Genomic DNA, 14417 nt, shown 5'->3' with positions numbered 1-14417 from the left:
CAGTTCCTAAGGGGGTTAATAATTTTGACCCTGGTAGATTTTTTGTTTTTTGTGGATTCATTTCATTTCTGTGTGCAAAGTCAAATAATGGAAGTATCCAAAATAAAACTAGGATGTTAAAATAGATTTGCTCTGTTCAATAGCACTTGGGGAAATACCACGAAAACAATGACATGACCACAAAAAAACATTTAAAGATCCATGAAACTGCACTTCTTACTCCTAAATTAACAAAAACAAAGTCACATGAGAGTTAATGTGGAGTCCACTGTATGTTGAGCTTTGAGATGCATTCAAAGACCCTCAGAAATGCCAAGACCTCTATGAACTCGCATTCAGTGAGTCCACTCATTGACAACTGCTGCTGATGCATTCGAGAGATTTTAAAAGGTCGCTACGTCTGCAAAAATACAGACAGTCCACGATACAGATGCTTGCTGCCGCTGCCACCTTGTGGAAACAGATGTACTACGGCTTAAGGTATGGAAATACACAACATTTTTAGTAACAATGCCTTTATTGACAAAACTGTTTAGTTTTGTGTCTTTTTGATATTGTTACTGCATATTTTCTGGGGAAAAAACATGACATTGACTGACATTTTTCCATTTCTGATGTTTATTTTCCTCCGGGGATGTAGGGCAATCGGCCAATTAATCGCCAATAAGCTTTTCCCTGCCACTCTCAGCCTTCACTATTGGTAGACCCCTACTGGGATCAGTCACATACTTGTGACTTATACAAACACATAGTCATAGGTCATCATTGGAGACTTTACACAGGGTTAAAGCTTCTTTTTCTAGAGATACTCTCCGACCCCGACCACCAACTGAAACAATATCCCTGACCCCAGACCTAAAATCGGAAATAAGACTAAAACTTTCCCCACTGGAATCAAACTTTGTCCCTAGTTGGAAGGGTCCCGTCCACGAATGACTGTTTTTTAAGTTTGAAATTTGTCCACGGCCTATAATGGAAAAACACACATAGACCCGGGGGGAGAAGCATAAAAACAGCTCGAGCTGTCAAAACAACTGTCTTTTTGTGAAAAAAAAGGTCTGGCAATAGATATTGGTAATAAGTCTTCGCAGGGATATTCACAGAGAACCCCTGCTTTACGAATTATATCCACAGTGATGGATTTCTGAGAGGACTGAAGACCTCAGTGGGGACAAACGTACTTAACATAAGTTTGTGATCCATGGGTCTCAGTGGCAAAGGCTTCCAATGCATCATCCTCAAAGGGGGAAAACGCAGAAAAGTCCGGCTCTGTCCTCGAGCCAAATACGCTGAAAAGTGCATGTGGGGGTCCGACAGCATGGCAGCTCCCTCCCGAAGCCCGCCTGACTGCAGAAGTCATCAATAAGACCACATGTTGATCCACAGAAGGTTACTGAGTTTTAGTCCTCAGCCAATGAATGAGCAGCCCAACGGGAAACTGGATGCGGTAAAGACATGAATGTGACGATACGGTTGTATCGACACATTTCAACTAATGTGAACGACAGGTGCGGCCAAGTCACTGTGACCTGGAGACCGTCCTTCATATGTCCAGAGTGAGAAAAGGTGGGAGTACGCCACCAATCCCTGAAGTGTCACATGTGGTAAAGTGATAGCGGGTCAATCCGGTGACAGGAGAGGAATTGTTCTCTGTGGCCAACACGCTCTGAAACAAGGGTCAGCTCGACCTGCAGAACAACCCAGTCAAGGGACGACGCTCATGACATTCCTCTCGCAGGTAGACAGACGGATCGATCACAAAATGTGAAATGTGTCATAACTCACAATACGAATTTCAGTCAGCCTCCACAGCCAATGAGGACGCTTTGAAACATACTTCAGAGGAAGTCCAGCCCATGAGAATGAAGATGTGACGTAAAACAAAATCCATGGCTTCACAAGGACAAATACTGGAGTTTAATTGCACAATAAAGACCTAGAATTATCTCTTATCTATTCTGAAGGACTTCAGCACTGTAAAAATAAGCTTAAAATGACAAGAATGCACTGGAAAAGGGAAGAAAATGCATTTACTTTTTACTAAATTTGTGACAGTTTGCAAGAGCTTTTTTTTTCCAATTTGCAACCGGTCTCATAGAAGTCATAGAATCAGACGTTTATCAGCCTCTGAAATCAAGGAGATTAAGGGTGTATGAAATTAAGTTTAGAGGAATGTTTTAAAGAATGTGAGCTACTGGTGTGACCTTATCTGTTTACACTGGGATCAATGAGTAGCTTGAGAAGGCTGAAAAACCTGTTGACCTCTGCAGATTTGACCCTACCTGACATGAGTCAAGCATTAGTTGTATTGTGTTGGACATAGTTAGAGCTGCCTTTTAATTAACACGCAGTATATACTCCAAACAGTAAGCTTGAGTCTGATATTTTTGGAAATATTCTTTTGCTTCGTTCGAGAATTGGTAGAGACAATTGATACGATTAAGCATGACGTGTGTGAAGCTTCCACCAGTGGCAGGATCACTTTGGTTTTGGCCACAATGGATGCAAAGCCAGTCTTAAAATGTGTTTGTTTTCATTCCGGCAGCTATTTTACACGCACCACTAGAGTGCTGAAGCCACAATCTTCTATCCGAACCCAACAGAGTGTTAAAGAATACTGACTGAACTCGACCTGAACCTGAGATGTTCCAATACCAATTTTTGTCTGACAAATTTAAGCTGACGTGTACACTTTATTTATGTTTCAGGCAAACAACAACTATTTTATTTACTTTCACTAAAGAGAACTTGAAATCAGTCAGTCATCATCTACCGCTTTATCCTCCACCAGAGGGTCGCGGGGGGTGCCGTGCCAATCTCAGCTACATCGGGCGATAGGCGGGGTACACCCTGGACAGTTCGCCAGTCCATCGCAGGGCCACACACAGAGACAGACAAACAACCATTCACTCTCACACTCACTCCTAAGGTCAATTTAGAGTGTCCAATTTACCTAATCCCCACATTGCATGTTTTTGGACTGTGGGAGGAAGCCGGAGAACCCGGAGAGAACCCACGCACACACAGGGAGAACATGCAAACTCCATGCAGAAAGGCCCTTGTTCCAACTGGGCCTCGAACCCTAGAACTTGAAGTGAACATGTCAAATGACATGATCAAACCTGACACAAGCCCAGCAACCATTTCCAGTTTCTTTGCACCCGACCTGTGACACCAGATTCAAGTGGGTATTTCTTTTTATTTTAATTTAAGTTAATTCATGTAGGGGAAAGTTCTCTCTCTGCATTTAACCCCATCCTTTGGCTGGAGCTGCCCAAGGCTATCCATGTTCTATATGTTCCACATGTGGTTCACGACATAATGGACCGTGAGAATTATCTTTTAATCACAGTTTCAATGTCTATATCCATTGGAATACGGCATAGAGAGTTTAACAGGGACAACAAACAGAAAACAAAGGTACTCTTGGCAGACCACGTGTGGAAGGCAGCGGAATGACAAATTCAGGTTGGTTTTTGAACTCAGGGCTTCTCTTTTTTAACCAGTGTCCCTCCAGTCATCACCTCAGCCATTTTACAAGGACAAGCAGTTGGAGCTCAATCACCACGGGGATATTCGAACGGGTGGAAGTGGCAGGGAAGCCTACCTTGAACTTCACTTTCAGCAGCTGGCTCAAACAAATCTCCCTCAAGTGGCGAAATAGAATGTTTTTGTCGTTAGCGGTCGCAGCAAAGTGAAGAACCTGGAGGTGAGCGGCTTAGCAGTCCTCAACAAGACAAGGAAGAGGGCGAACAGGTGCAACCAGCAAACAAAAGAGTCTCGCCATGTCGTGCTGGGATGTCTTATCCCTTAATACGCCGTTCTCGCCATGAGTTAAGAACGAGGTACAAATGAAGTCCATGCAGACAGTGCTATGTCGGAGAGAGGCACGGACGATTGAAAATAGCGTATGCACCAAACTTTTCTACCTGTGTAACACTTCAACTGTCAGACATCCAGTGCAAAAACACACATCAATTAGGCCTGCTAGCTTACAGCTGCTAGCTTAGCTATATCCTCTGGTCAAAAGTGGCTGAAGTTATTACTACTCAACATACCTCTTATAAAATGTCCATGTGTCTCACTGATAAAAAAAAATGTTTGGATTCGCAAATAAAACCTTTGGAGTTAAAAATAAAAGCCTATGGCTTCATACGGATTTGTAAACAAAAGTTTTGGACTTGTAAAAACCTTTGTGAACAGGTGAAAACAGGTGAATTCACAAACAAAACTTTTGATTTGCAAAGAAAATGTTTGCATTCACAAACAAAGTTTTGATTTCACACACAAAACTTTTTGATTTGCTCACAAAAGTTGAATTTGAGCAACAAGACTTTTTGATTCACTAACAAAACTTTAGGATTTACAAACAAAAATTTAGGGTCCACAATCATAACTTTAGGACTCACTAACAAAACTTTAGGATTCACTAACAAAACTTTAGGATTCACCAACAAAACGTTAGGATTCACTAACAAAACTTTAGGATTCACTAACAAAACTTTAGGATTCACCAACAAAACTAGTATTTACCAACAAAACGTTAGGATTCACTAACAAAACTTTAGGATTCAATAATAAAACTAGGATTCACAAACAAAACTTTAGGATTCACTAATAAAACTAGGATTCACTAATAAAACTTTAGGATTCACCAACAAAACTTTAGGATTCACCAACAAAACTTTAGGATTCACCAACAAAACTTTAGGATTCACTAACAAAACTGTAAGATTCACCAACAAAACCTTAGGATTCACTAATAAAACTAGGATTCACAAACAAAACTTTAGGATTCACTAACAAAACTTTTAAGTCAGAAAAATCCTCCACACAGATTTGCCGCCTGGCTCCGACAGACTAACGGCAGCTGCTCTGACGGGGCGCAACTCTAAACACAAAACAGGAGGAAACCTCTGCTCCTTCACACGTGCCCCACAAATCCTGCCTGCACATACGTAAAGGAAAATAAACACCTTTGGCTTCCCTTGCTCCGTCTCTCTGCTCCGCTTCACTTTCTGCTCTTAGTCATACGAGGGCGTATAAACACGAGCTTGCGTGGATCAGCGCGCACAGGGGCAGGATATGAGAGATTCCCCTCACCTCTCCCTTTTGAACCTGCATCGCACAGACAGTGAAAAGTGGCTCCTTTCCAGACAAAGGGCCACAGCGGGGTCAACGCTGCTCGTCTCTGTGCATGTTGATGCGGTTTCAACCTAAGCATCCCAGCAGAGAAGGAGAGAGAGAGAGAGCCAGAGCAGAACTCCCTCACTGCGCCGTATGAACGGCCATAACTCAGAGTCCACGACACAAACACTGAGCTGTCAGGACACGGTTGTGATTCCACATACCGAACACACAAACAACGCAGCCTCCCATGCTGAGTTTGACTGTTTAAAACTGAATCCAGTGTGAACTCAGGCAGAGCTGAAGGTTAAACAACAACAGAACTCCAGACGTGGAGGCCCTGAGGGGCCAAAGGGCCCGACAAGGCCACTTTTTTAGACTCTGGTCTAAGAAAATTAAACAGCAACCACTGCGAGGACACATTAAAGGTCCGATACCGATAATGAGCATCGACAGACACTGACATTAGATATTTTAGATCTTTTAAACCATGAAGCTGTTAACAAAACATTTGTGGTGTAGCCATATCAAACTATTTTAGAGAAGCAAGCATCATATATAGGATTTTTGAACGGTATCAGACTTAAGATTTTTCTCCAACAACATCGATATCGAGTATTGTATCGTTTCATACCGAGTTAGAGAGATCCAAACTGTGTACAAAATCCCAGTAGAGTTCTGTAAAAATCTCTTCCATAACTAAGCAAAACTGGTCGGCCAGCTGAAAAATTGAAGCAGGAAACAGGGATACCCAACTTCGGAGAGTTTTTGATTGATGAGTTGTTTGTATTTTCAGACGTATGTTTTTTTTAATTCAGTTTCTACCTTTTAAAGCAGTACTGTGCAGGTTTATTACCCTTATTAAACAGCTTCAGAGTCATTGTGTTGGTTCAACGTCATGTTGCAGGGGAGATTGTCTCCACTGCCCCCTGCTGTCTGTTAGCGGAAAAAACACAGACTCAAAGTCTTGGGTCTTGTGAGAAACCCAAATTGCTTTACGACACGACACGTCCTGGCGGTCTTGCTGTTGCACTTGTAAGAATCGTTGGGACAAACTCCCTGTTCTCCCTGCATTTATGTGCCTTTGCACTTTTCTTTGTTCAACAATAACAACAATAACAGCCACAATCTGCACATTTCTTTATATATTAAAAGATATTCTGGGGCTTTGCAGTGGAGATGATTGGTAAAAATCTTCTGAGATTCTGAGACGGGCAACATCTGCAGAAATTCCGGCGTTGGATCGATGCAATTTCACCTGTTGGAATCGGCTCAAACCTTAAGTCAGAGAGAGTCTTTCCATCAGCTTGATGGAGGAAGCAGAGGTGGGGGATCAAGGAAAGGATTGAAGGCAAGGAGAAGGATAAGGAGGGAGCAAAGGTTTAGGAGGTCTGCACTGCAGGGAAGGGTTGTCCTGCCTCTAAATTCTCTGCTCTCAGATTTCCAGGTTGCAGCTGTTGGTGTTGGAAAAGCTCTGAGACTGACTTTGCAAAATAGGCGCCTTCTTTTCTTCCTCATTCGTGTGCTACACCATTTAAAAAGGTAGAGTGTGTAAAATGCATGTTTTATGGAGACAAATATCAAAAATCTAATAATGCCAGCTACCTATTAATTAGGGCCCGAGCCATGAATGACAGGGGACGAAACAGCTACTGGCACGAATTTGTGCAAATAGTTATATTTATAGAGCCTATAGTTATCCTTCAGATTATTATTATATCTGTGGATTTGTGGTCATTTTTTAGGGGGAAAACAAGCATAAACACTCTTGGCACAGAGGTCAGGTCTGGCAAAAACGCGATGTTGGCATGGTTCCTGGACCTGTGCATTGCTCAAGGGCTCTATAGCGCCCCCTAAGGTGAAAACAGAGGCAAAATTGAGTTACAGTGAATTTCCCGAAACTCGGTGGGAAGATGCTATAGACCAAGACGAACGAAAAAGTCAACCGTAAGCATGGCCTCAACTCAACAGGACCTCAGTGATTTTGAATTTTGGCATCCATTCATGTAAATCTAAATCTTATACTTTATTAATCCCCTTAGGAACATTATTTCTCTGCATTTGACCCATCCTAGAATTAGGAGCAGCGTGGCGCCCGGGAAACAATGGGGGTTGGGTACCTTGCTCAGGGGTACCCCAGCCCTTTTGACCTGGTGGGGACTTGAACCGGTGACACTCCAGTTACAAGTTCCCTTTCCTCTTGGCCCCGGGCTGCCAATGAATAAATGTAGATGTAAATGTAAATGAGTGAACTCTGTATTAGTTTCAAGTATTATCATTGTTTTCTCAGAAACTTGTTAAATGCTGCCAAGTTACTAAAACAATCAAAAGTTGAATGTTATTTAAACCTCGCCAGGCCTCACACAGGATTCTAAGATGGCTGCCACTGTACAAGCACGACTATTATTACCATTACTAGCAATTCTGTATGATTTATTTCACGGTAAATCACAGTCGTAGACATAGTTACTGTTCAATTTTTAACCGTGGACGCTGTTGCGATGCTGTTTGAGTGCTCAAAAAACCTCAGAGTATTGTTATTGAATGGCTAACGCGGTCAACACGGAGGTGACGTCAATCCCAGTTCCAATTTCCGATGTAAATAACAATTTAACACAATACAGCCCCCAAGTGGCATGGAAAAGTCAACACACAAAGCAGATGGGCTCCAGCAGCAGAAGACCACACCGGTGCCACTTAACCCTAACCCATTTTAATGGATATCCTGTACCGGTGAGTTTTATATTAGTCAGTCAGACGATATTCCAGGTGCCTGAGTCAAAAGAGTCAAACCCTATCAGCTTCACTTACACAAGTCCTGGTACCACACCGCCACCAGGATAATAAATGACTATCTAATAACCCATCTCAGACTCATTACTCAAACTCAAATTGGAGCAGTTTAGATCAAATTTGTGATGGAAAATAAAAAGGTTCCCATAAAAAAAAAAAGCCATCTCTTTCAGTGCCGGCACTGCAGCTCATAACTGTCATGAAGCTGGATGGGTTTTATGGAGGTGAGGGCGGTGGTGACATACTAAAGAGAGTGAGGGGGAGAGTGAAAAGGGAGGGAGGGAGGGAGAGGGGAGTCAAGCGTTCACATCTGAGGCAGTGCTAAGCTAAGCCCGCCATCTAGTGGTAACAAGAGGTACTGTGTCAAGCAGGGAGCCTGACAAAATGAGGATGAAAGGTTCATATTAACCTCTTAAAACACAGGTCATGTTCTCAAATGCCCAAAATATGCTCAGTATATCACTCTTTCACAGAAGCAGGTTTATTTGACCGATACCGTACTTGGAATCGTATTGGGCTCATCCCAACACAAAATTGTACATATTCTGGCTATTTTTACAGCCTGACCATGACACAAAATGTCAGAAAATTTTGATTGGTGATTACAAGACCAAGAAATGACAATGTTCTTCACCAAAATGTTTTGTGGAGCAAAGAAACCAGAAAATAATCACAGTTAAGAAGCTGAAAAAGGACTTTCCAGGACCAGTTCCCCTAAAATTCAAGGACCAAATGTGCTGACACAGCTTCAGATGGGAAGACAAATTAGTTTGAGCCATGATGGCGTCCTTTTGCATCTGGACAAGTGATTGTCTGATCTTGGTCAAAGTCAATCTTTATCTTTGGTGAGACGGAGATCTTGGAATTTTTATTTCCCAGGCATCACATTTGCTGTCTCTTGTTTTAACTTTACTCGCTCATTGTTCTGCACGGAATCTTGCATCAGCGGCGGAGAGAGAGAGAGAGACAGTGGACACAACAGCGTCCTAGTAATTATGACTCCATGTTTGTCGTGCATCGGCCTAGTCTACGTACATCAAGCAATGCAGGGCATGAAACAGTAGGTGGCGTCGTAACAAACAAGGGAGACATTTACCCAAATATCAACTTTCTTGCAGAAAAATCAAGTTTTTTTCCCCCGAATTCGCAAACTTTCAAGGTTTTGTGATATCGTTATCGTATCAAAATCAGACCAAAGAAAGAGGCGTCAAGCCGTCACCAGACATCGAGCTCACCAGAAAAACCACAAGACAAACTCATCCTGACAGGCTCGTTCTGCCAAAGGGTGGGAGATACGTGGTGAGCGAAAGGAGGCGGCGAGAGAATGAATTACCTTCCAGACACACGTCACAGCAGAGCATCCTCTGCTGTTTGTGCGCCGCCAAATCCCTACCGCCGCCGCCAACGCGCCGTGTTTCATCTGCCACTGTTAGTATGCATACAAGCCGCGCGCCAGCCTCCAAATGTATTCATTTATTCACTGGCTCCTCAGAGAAATCACAGTGTCTTGTTGTCCTATTTTTTTCCCTCTCTCTCTCTCCCCCCCCCCTTGACTGTCCAGATGGAATTTGCGTGAATAACATCAGTTTAGTGAGGCAGAAAATAAGTACAGGCTAGCACGGCAGCGGGGACTAGATTACACCTTTTCTCCCAGCTCCCCCAAAAAAAACCAGGATGGAACGACAAGTGTCACCTTCATATACTCCTTTGTTTCTTTCTCATTTTCTTTTGAATCTTTAAGCAGAGGAGAAGGAGGAGTGGGGGGGGGGGGGGGGTGGAGCTCAAGGTGAGAGATCTATACAGACTTACAGCTACAATGATTTTGTATTATCATGCACTGCAGCGTCGTCGTTCTGATTACAAAAAAAAAAAAGGTGAGCGGCCGTCAAGTGCGGTGCTCACTCATTCGTCCTCATTTTGTTGTGCATTTATACCAGAACAAATTGCAGTAATTAATTGCGTGTACTTCTAATAAGAGCTAGTAAAAGGAATCTGTAAATCAATATTTCCAACTTCAATAAAAGCCCAAGAGAAATTAAAATGTTTTCAGTCAGAAAGAGAGAGAGAGAGTGGGGAACCGGAATATTCATCCGGTCTATCAAAGTGAATTCTCTATTCCGCCTGCGAGAAGTCAAGTAATTGTATTAGCTCTTGAAAATCGATTTCTGCAGAATCTGCAAGGTGTCTGTCCTTCACGGTTGATTCAAACGGAAATTTAAACCACGGAAAGAAGAAACGTGCCGTGTTCTGTTTTGGAACACACACACACACACACACAGGTGTGGTGGTTATGGTTATAAACAAAAGTGAAAATAAAGCGTACAAATGGATCCTACCTCTCTGAGAATTGTGCTCCCAAATCCTCGGTACAAGCCTCGAACACCCTGTTCCAGAGAAAACACGGACAAACACACATTAGATTCATCGTGAAATGGATTTGATTTGAGTTTATGAAGTTTATTCTGCGTCTGTTTGGTCTAGAAACGGTGAAAACATTATTTGTTTGTCGCATCATGGCTCTGTCAATCAAAACTACCAGGCTTGACTGAGGGAGCATTTGTGTGTATACAGCAGCAGAATAGGGGCGGAGACACAAACTGTCAATCACGTCAAACTTTTGTTTTTTGAGCAGCAGAATTCACTTTTAGTGTCCTCTTCTCTGTGTTTTTAGTCAAACTCCAACCAATTTGCAGTCGTTTCACTTTACTTGCACTTCCGAAATCGAAACACTGCTATACCGAGAGTCATGCAGAGCTAATAAGCTAAGCTAAGACTTAATAATGAGACTGGTTTGAGTATAATTTACGTTTGATTTGTATTTAAAAGTTAAACACTTTAAAAAACATACAGTATCTTTAAAAACGATATGGCAGAGTTGGACATTTTAAGTAATCGCCAGATGTAACTTTCAATATATCATGATACATGAAATGAGAAAGAAAAACATAGTTGGTTGAAACTGAATCTCTTTGCCTCATTATTGCAAGCATTTCCCTGCCCGAGGATCGATAAAGTAGTTCTGATTCTGACTCTGATGACTTTAAACGTGTTCACGCGAAACAACGATTACAATTGCTGCTTTTTGATGTGGTCAAATGTCGTACAAAGTGTTTCCTTTCAAGCTTAGCCGCGAAGATAGGATTTGTGAATTTATTAATTTTTGTAGGCTTGTATTCAATTTGTTTAATTTAATCTCACTTCAAAAGTGTTGTTATTACGATAAACACTTATAACACCACAAACAAACCAAAATTATCTTTGGAGAAAATGGTGATTAATTGTCGTGTACCTCCTCTCTGAGAGTAGCCAGCAGGATGTGGTAGGTGGTGGACGACGGCGAAGCCTGGGTCCTTTGTTTGATCACTTCTGTGGGAACCCGGATAAGACACGCCACCTACAGGATGGAAAAGAGCAAAACAATCCTGACCAATTCCTCACAATATCCAAAAATATACTTTAAAATAGTTTATTTGCTGTTTCATTTTGGTTCTTTTCTAAAACAAACAATTCATTTGCAAATTTATAAATAAATAAAGACAAAATAAAGCATCGTCACTCACTGTGAAATATTTCCAATTTTTTCTATTCAAAATTAGAACAATGTTGGATAAAACTGCACATTGTTCCACCCACAATCTACAGTCCTGTGTTTGCCTTCTAAAGGTTACGACAATGTTTACATTCTGTGTTAAACAACACTCCACCAGATCATCTGCTGCTGCTGCTGCTTTTAATGTGTGACAGGTGGCAATGACATGGTACGACCCGAGGAGAGCAATTACATCAACCTGACAGGCTGCGAGCACTTTTTGCTAGTGTGCAATTAAGCCAATTAACAAAGCCTGCGCAAACAGCAGACATGACAGCCGAGCCGTGGAGGTAAAAAAGGTCGTCAGGCTGACGGTGTACGTGTCCAAATAACATGCACCTCCATCAAACACGACGAGACACTCGCATCCCCGTAAACCACATTCCCCGCTACAAGTTACAGCCCATCCGCCACATGTCAACAAAAATATGGACTGCCAACAGCTCGTGAAGACAGACATGAATATTTATGAGTCATAACTCTCATCGCCCTAAAGGCAGGCAGGCAGAGCTGCCCACCTGGCGACTTGATTTCCCATTTATCCTGCATCAGAGCGGAAACACCGGGCTAACAGCAAGCAATCTTACAGAGGGATTGGTGAGCCACCCCACCTGCTGTGACTCCCCTCAGTCATACAGATGCCAGTCTGCTGGTGCCATCCCATCACCACGCCAACGGAAAGCAGCGAGGAGGAAAGGGAGAAAGAATGGCAGAGCTATCAGGATGACACGTACAGCACTTCCTTAGAATCATTTTTAGCTTGGCTTATTCTCAATTCAGCCAATTTAGTATTTGGAACCCAAGCAAAAGTTTTAACGGGGACTGGACCTGGAGAATATGATTCTTCAGAAGGGCTACTCCATTCCATCTGCTGCATCGATCTATAAAGGCAAGGAACATCTGTCTGTCTGTTCATGGCATGATTGCACTACGGGTCGCTTCAAACTTGGCGGGTGACTCACTAAGGGCACAAGTGCCAACTTTGGCAGCGTTCAGAGAAGAAATGCAAGACATTTAAGTGGAAATGCAACAGATACAACGCTTGAACAGCCGCTTCCTTCCTGCTCCCGCTCACACTGCCCATGATTTTCCCTTCATCTGCCTCTTAATCCCATAACTGTCCAAAGGGTCACTTGACAAGGTCCAAACTTGGCAGTGCTGCCTTTGACGTTGTTTGGATAAGAAATGCAAGGAATATCTGTCTGTCATTGGCTATTCAAACACGTGAAAAAAATACACGAACCCCACAAACACAAAAAAATATGTTCTTCGACTGTCCATCCTATCGTGGATTGCCACAGTACAAGAATTGTAAACTCATTATCCAAAATGTTCAGTACTCGGGGGACTGTAACTCTTCAATTTCTGTGCTCCTGGAGACCATATTTTCGTTGACACTCAAATACATCAGAACATATGGCCTGATAATCACTGTAGATTACTTTTTCAAATGTTTTTTTTCAAAATGATACTGTATAGCACTGTATAGTCTGGATAACCGCTCAATAGTGCTTTTCACTTAATTGTGGCCAGTCACACCCATTCACTATGTGTAACTACAGTGCTTTTTTGATTGACAAATCTTTTATACCCATACACACATTGCAGTTGAGAGCAACTTGAGGTTAAGTGTCTTGCCCAGGGAACAGATCAGCAGGTAGACCTAAAAATCCAGGAATCAAACCCTCAAAACCGCTCTACCACAAGGCCACCATCTTCTCTTTTCTATGTGAATGTACAACTTTGGTGCTCACGAGTGCAAGTTATGAACAGCGTTGGCACAAGACAAGGAATTTCAAACTTCTTAAGAATACAATAATCATTCAACTGTAACTGTATATTTTTGTAGCTGATCAAACAGACTTGGTACAGTCGGCTGAGTCTAGGATTATATGGCCTTATCCACACTGAAACAGAACTTTCCAGACACAGTCTTTATCATTCTTTATCAACAGGCCTGTATGTGGCGCTGTTACGCCGACAGAGAAATGCACCAAAAACATGGAGAGGATGCACGCATGCATGGAGCTTAAACGTTGTGTACAAACTCCAAACACAAGAGGTAGAGGAGGACCACAACAAGAGCAACATAGATCTATGATACAATTGTTATGTCTAAGGTTGCATATTGGTCAGATTTCTTTCACTCTGGAACCTGTTTTCCAAAAATACTATTTTAGAGCTCCCTCTAGAAACACAGAGAGTCGTGAGGAGCTGAAGGACTGAAGAATTCATGTGACACAGGTTTGAGTCTAACATACATTTATAACAGTGGATAGGTTTTCCTGTGTGTGTCCTAAAAATCCTATTCTATTCTATTCATTATTATTTTGTCAATTTAACATCTTCATCTTTACTGCATTCACTGTGTTGCCTTCTGCCGAAGGTCAGAGCGACTCCCTCCTCTTTCTCAAAAGCACCGTGAGCAAATAAAGCTCATTCTCTGAGCACAAAACAAAAGACAGAATGACAGAGTGCCTCTGAAGATTTCTGTGAAATTCTCATTTATATTTCAGGTGAGTGTGACCAACAACTTAACCACGGTGCAACAGCACCACCAAGTGGCGGGACTTTCTCCTGCATCACCTCCCTGTGATAACTCGGCTGGCTCCATCCATCTCAGCTATCTCATTTGCTCTCCCTTTGGTCAAGTTACAATTTCTAATACATTGTAACGTCATGTTTTCCCCAAACCAATTCTCCAAAGGAGCAGAATAAGGCGGCTAAACAGAAAGAAAGTGGCTATGACAAGTAATTACTGACGTAATTGGATGGCGGTCACGGCGAGGAGACAGCCTTTCCTCTCTTGTCACAGCAGAGGGGAAAAGCAGAATGAGGCTGAGATTATACCAAATAAATTAGGGACATTGTTTATTTGGGAGTAATTTACACGCAGAAGGGGTGGAGG

General features: G+C 42.3%; 1 protein-coding gene across 1 annotated transcript in view; it reads right to left on the bottom strand.

The window, feature by feature from the left end:
* slc25a26 (solute carrier family 25 member 26) overlaps positions 1-14417 on the bottom strand; it is an 81961-nt gene that overhangs the window by 56001 nt on the left and 11543 nt on the right. The window contains exons 4-5 of the mRNA XM_058631157.1: positions 11210-11314; positions 10257-10304 (exon numbers count right to left, since the gene is read on the bottom strand). Coding sequence (XP_058487140.1) covers positions 10257-10304; positions 11210-11314 — 153 coding nt within the window. The remainder of the gene's footprint in view (positions 1-10256; positions 10305-11209; positions 11315-14417) is intronic.

Source organism: Solea solea, chromosome 6 (assembly GCF_958295425.1).
Source record: "Solea solea chromosome 6, fSolSol10.1, whole genome shotgun sequence".
Taxonomy (NCBI): domain Eukaryota; kingdom Metazoa; phylum Chordata; class Actinopteri; order Pleuronectiformes; family Soleidae; genus Solea; species Solea solea.
Note: the sequence above shows the minus strand (reverse complement) of the source record. Positions and strands in the feature narration are given on the sequence as shown.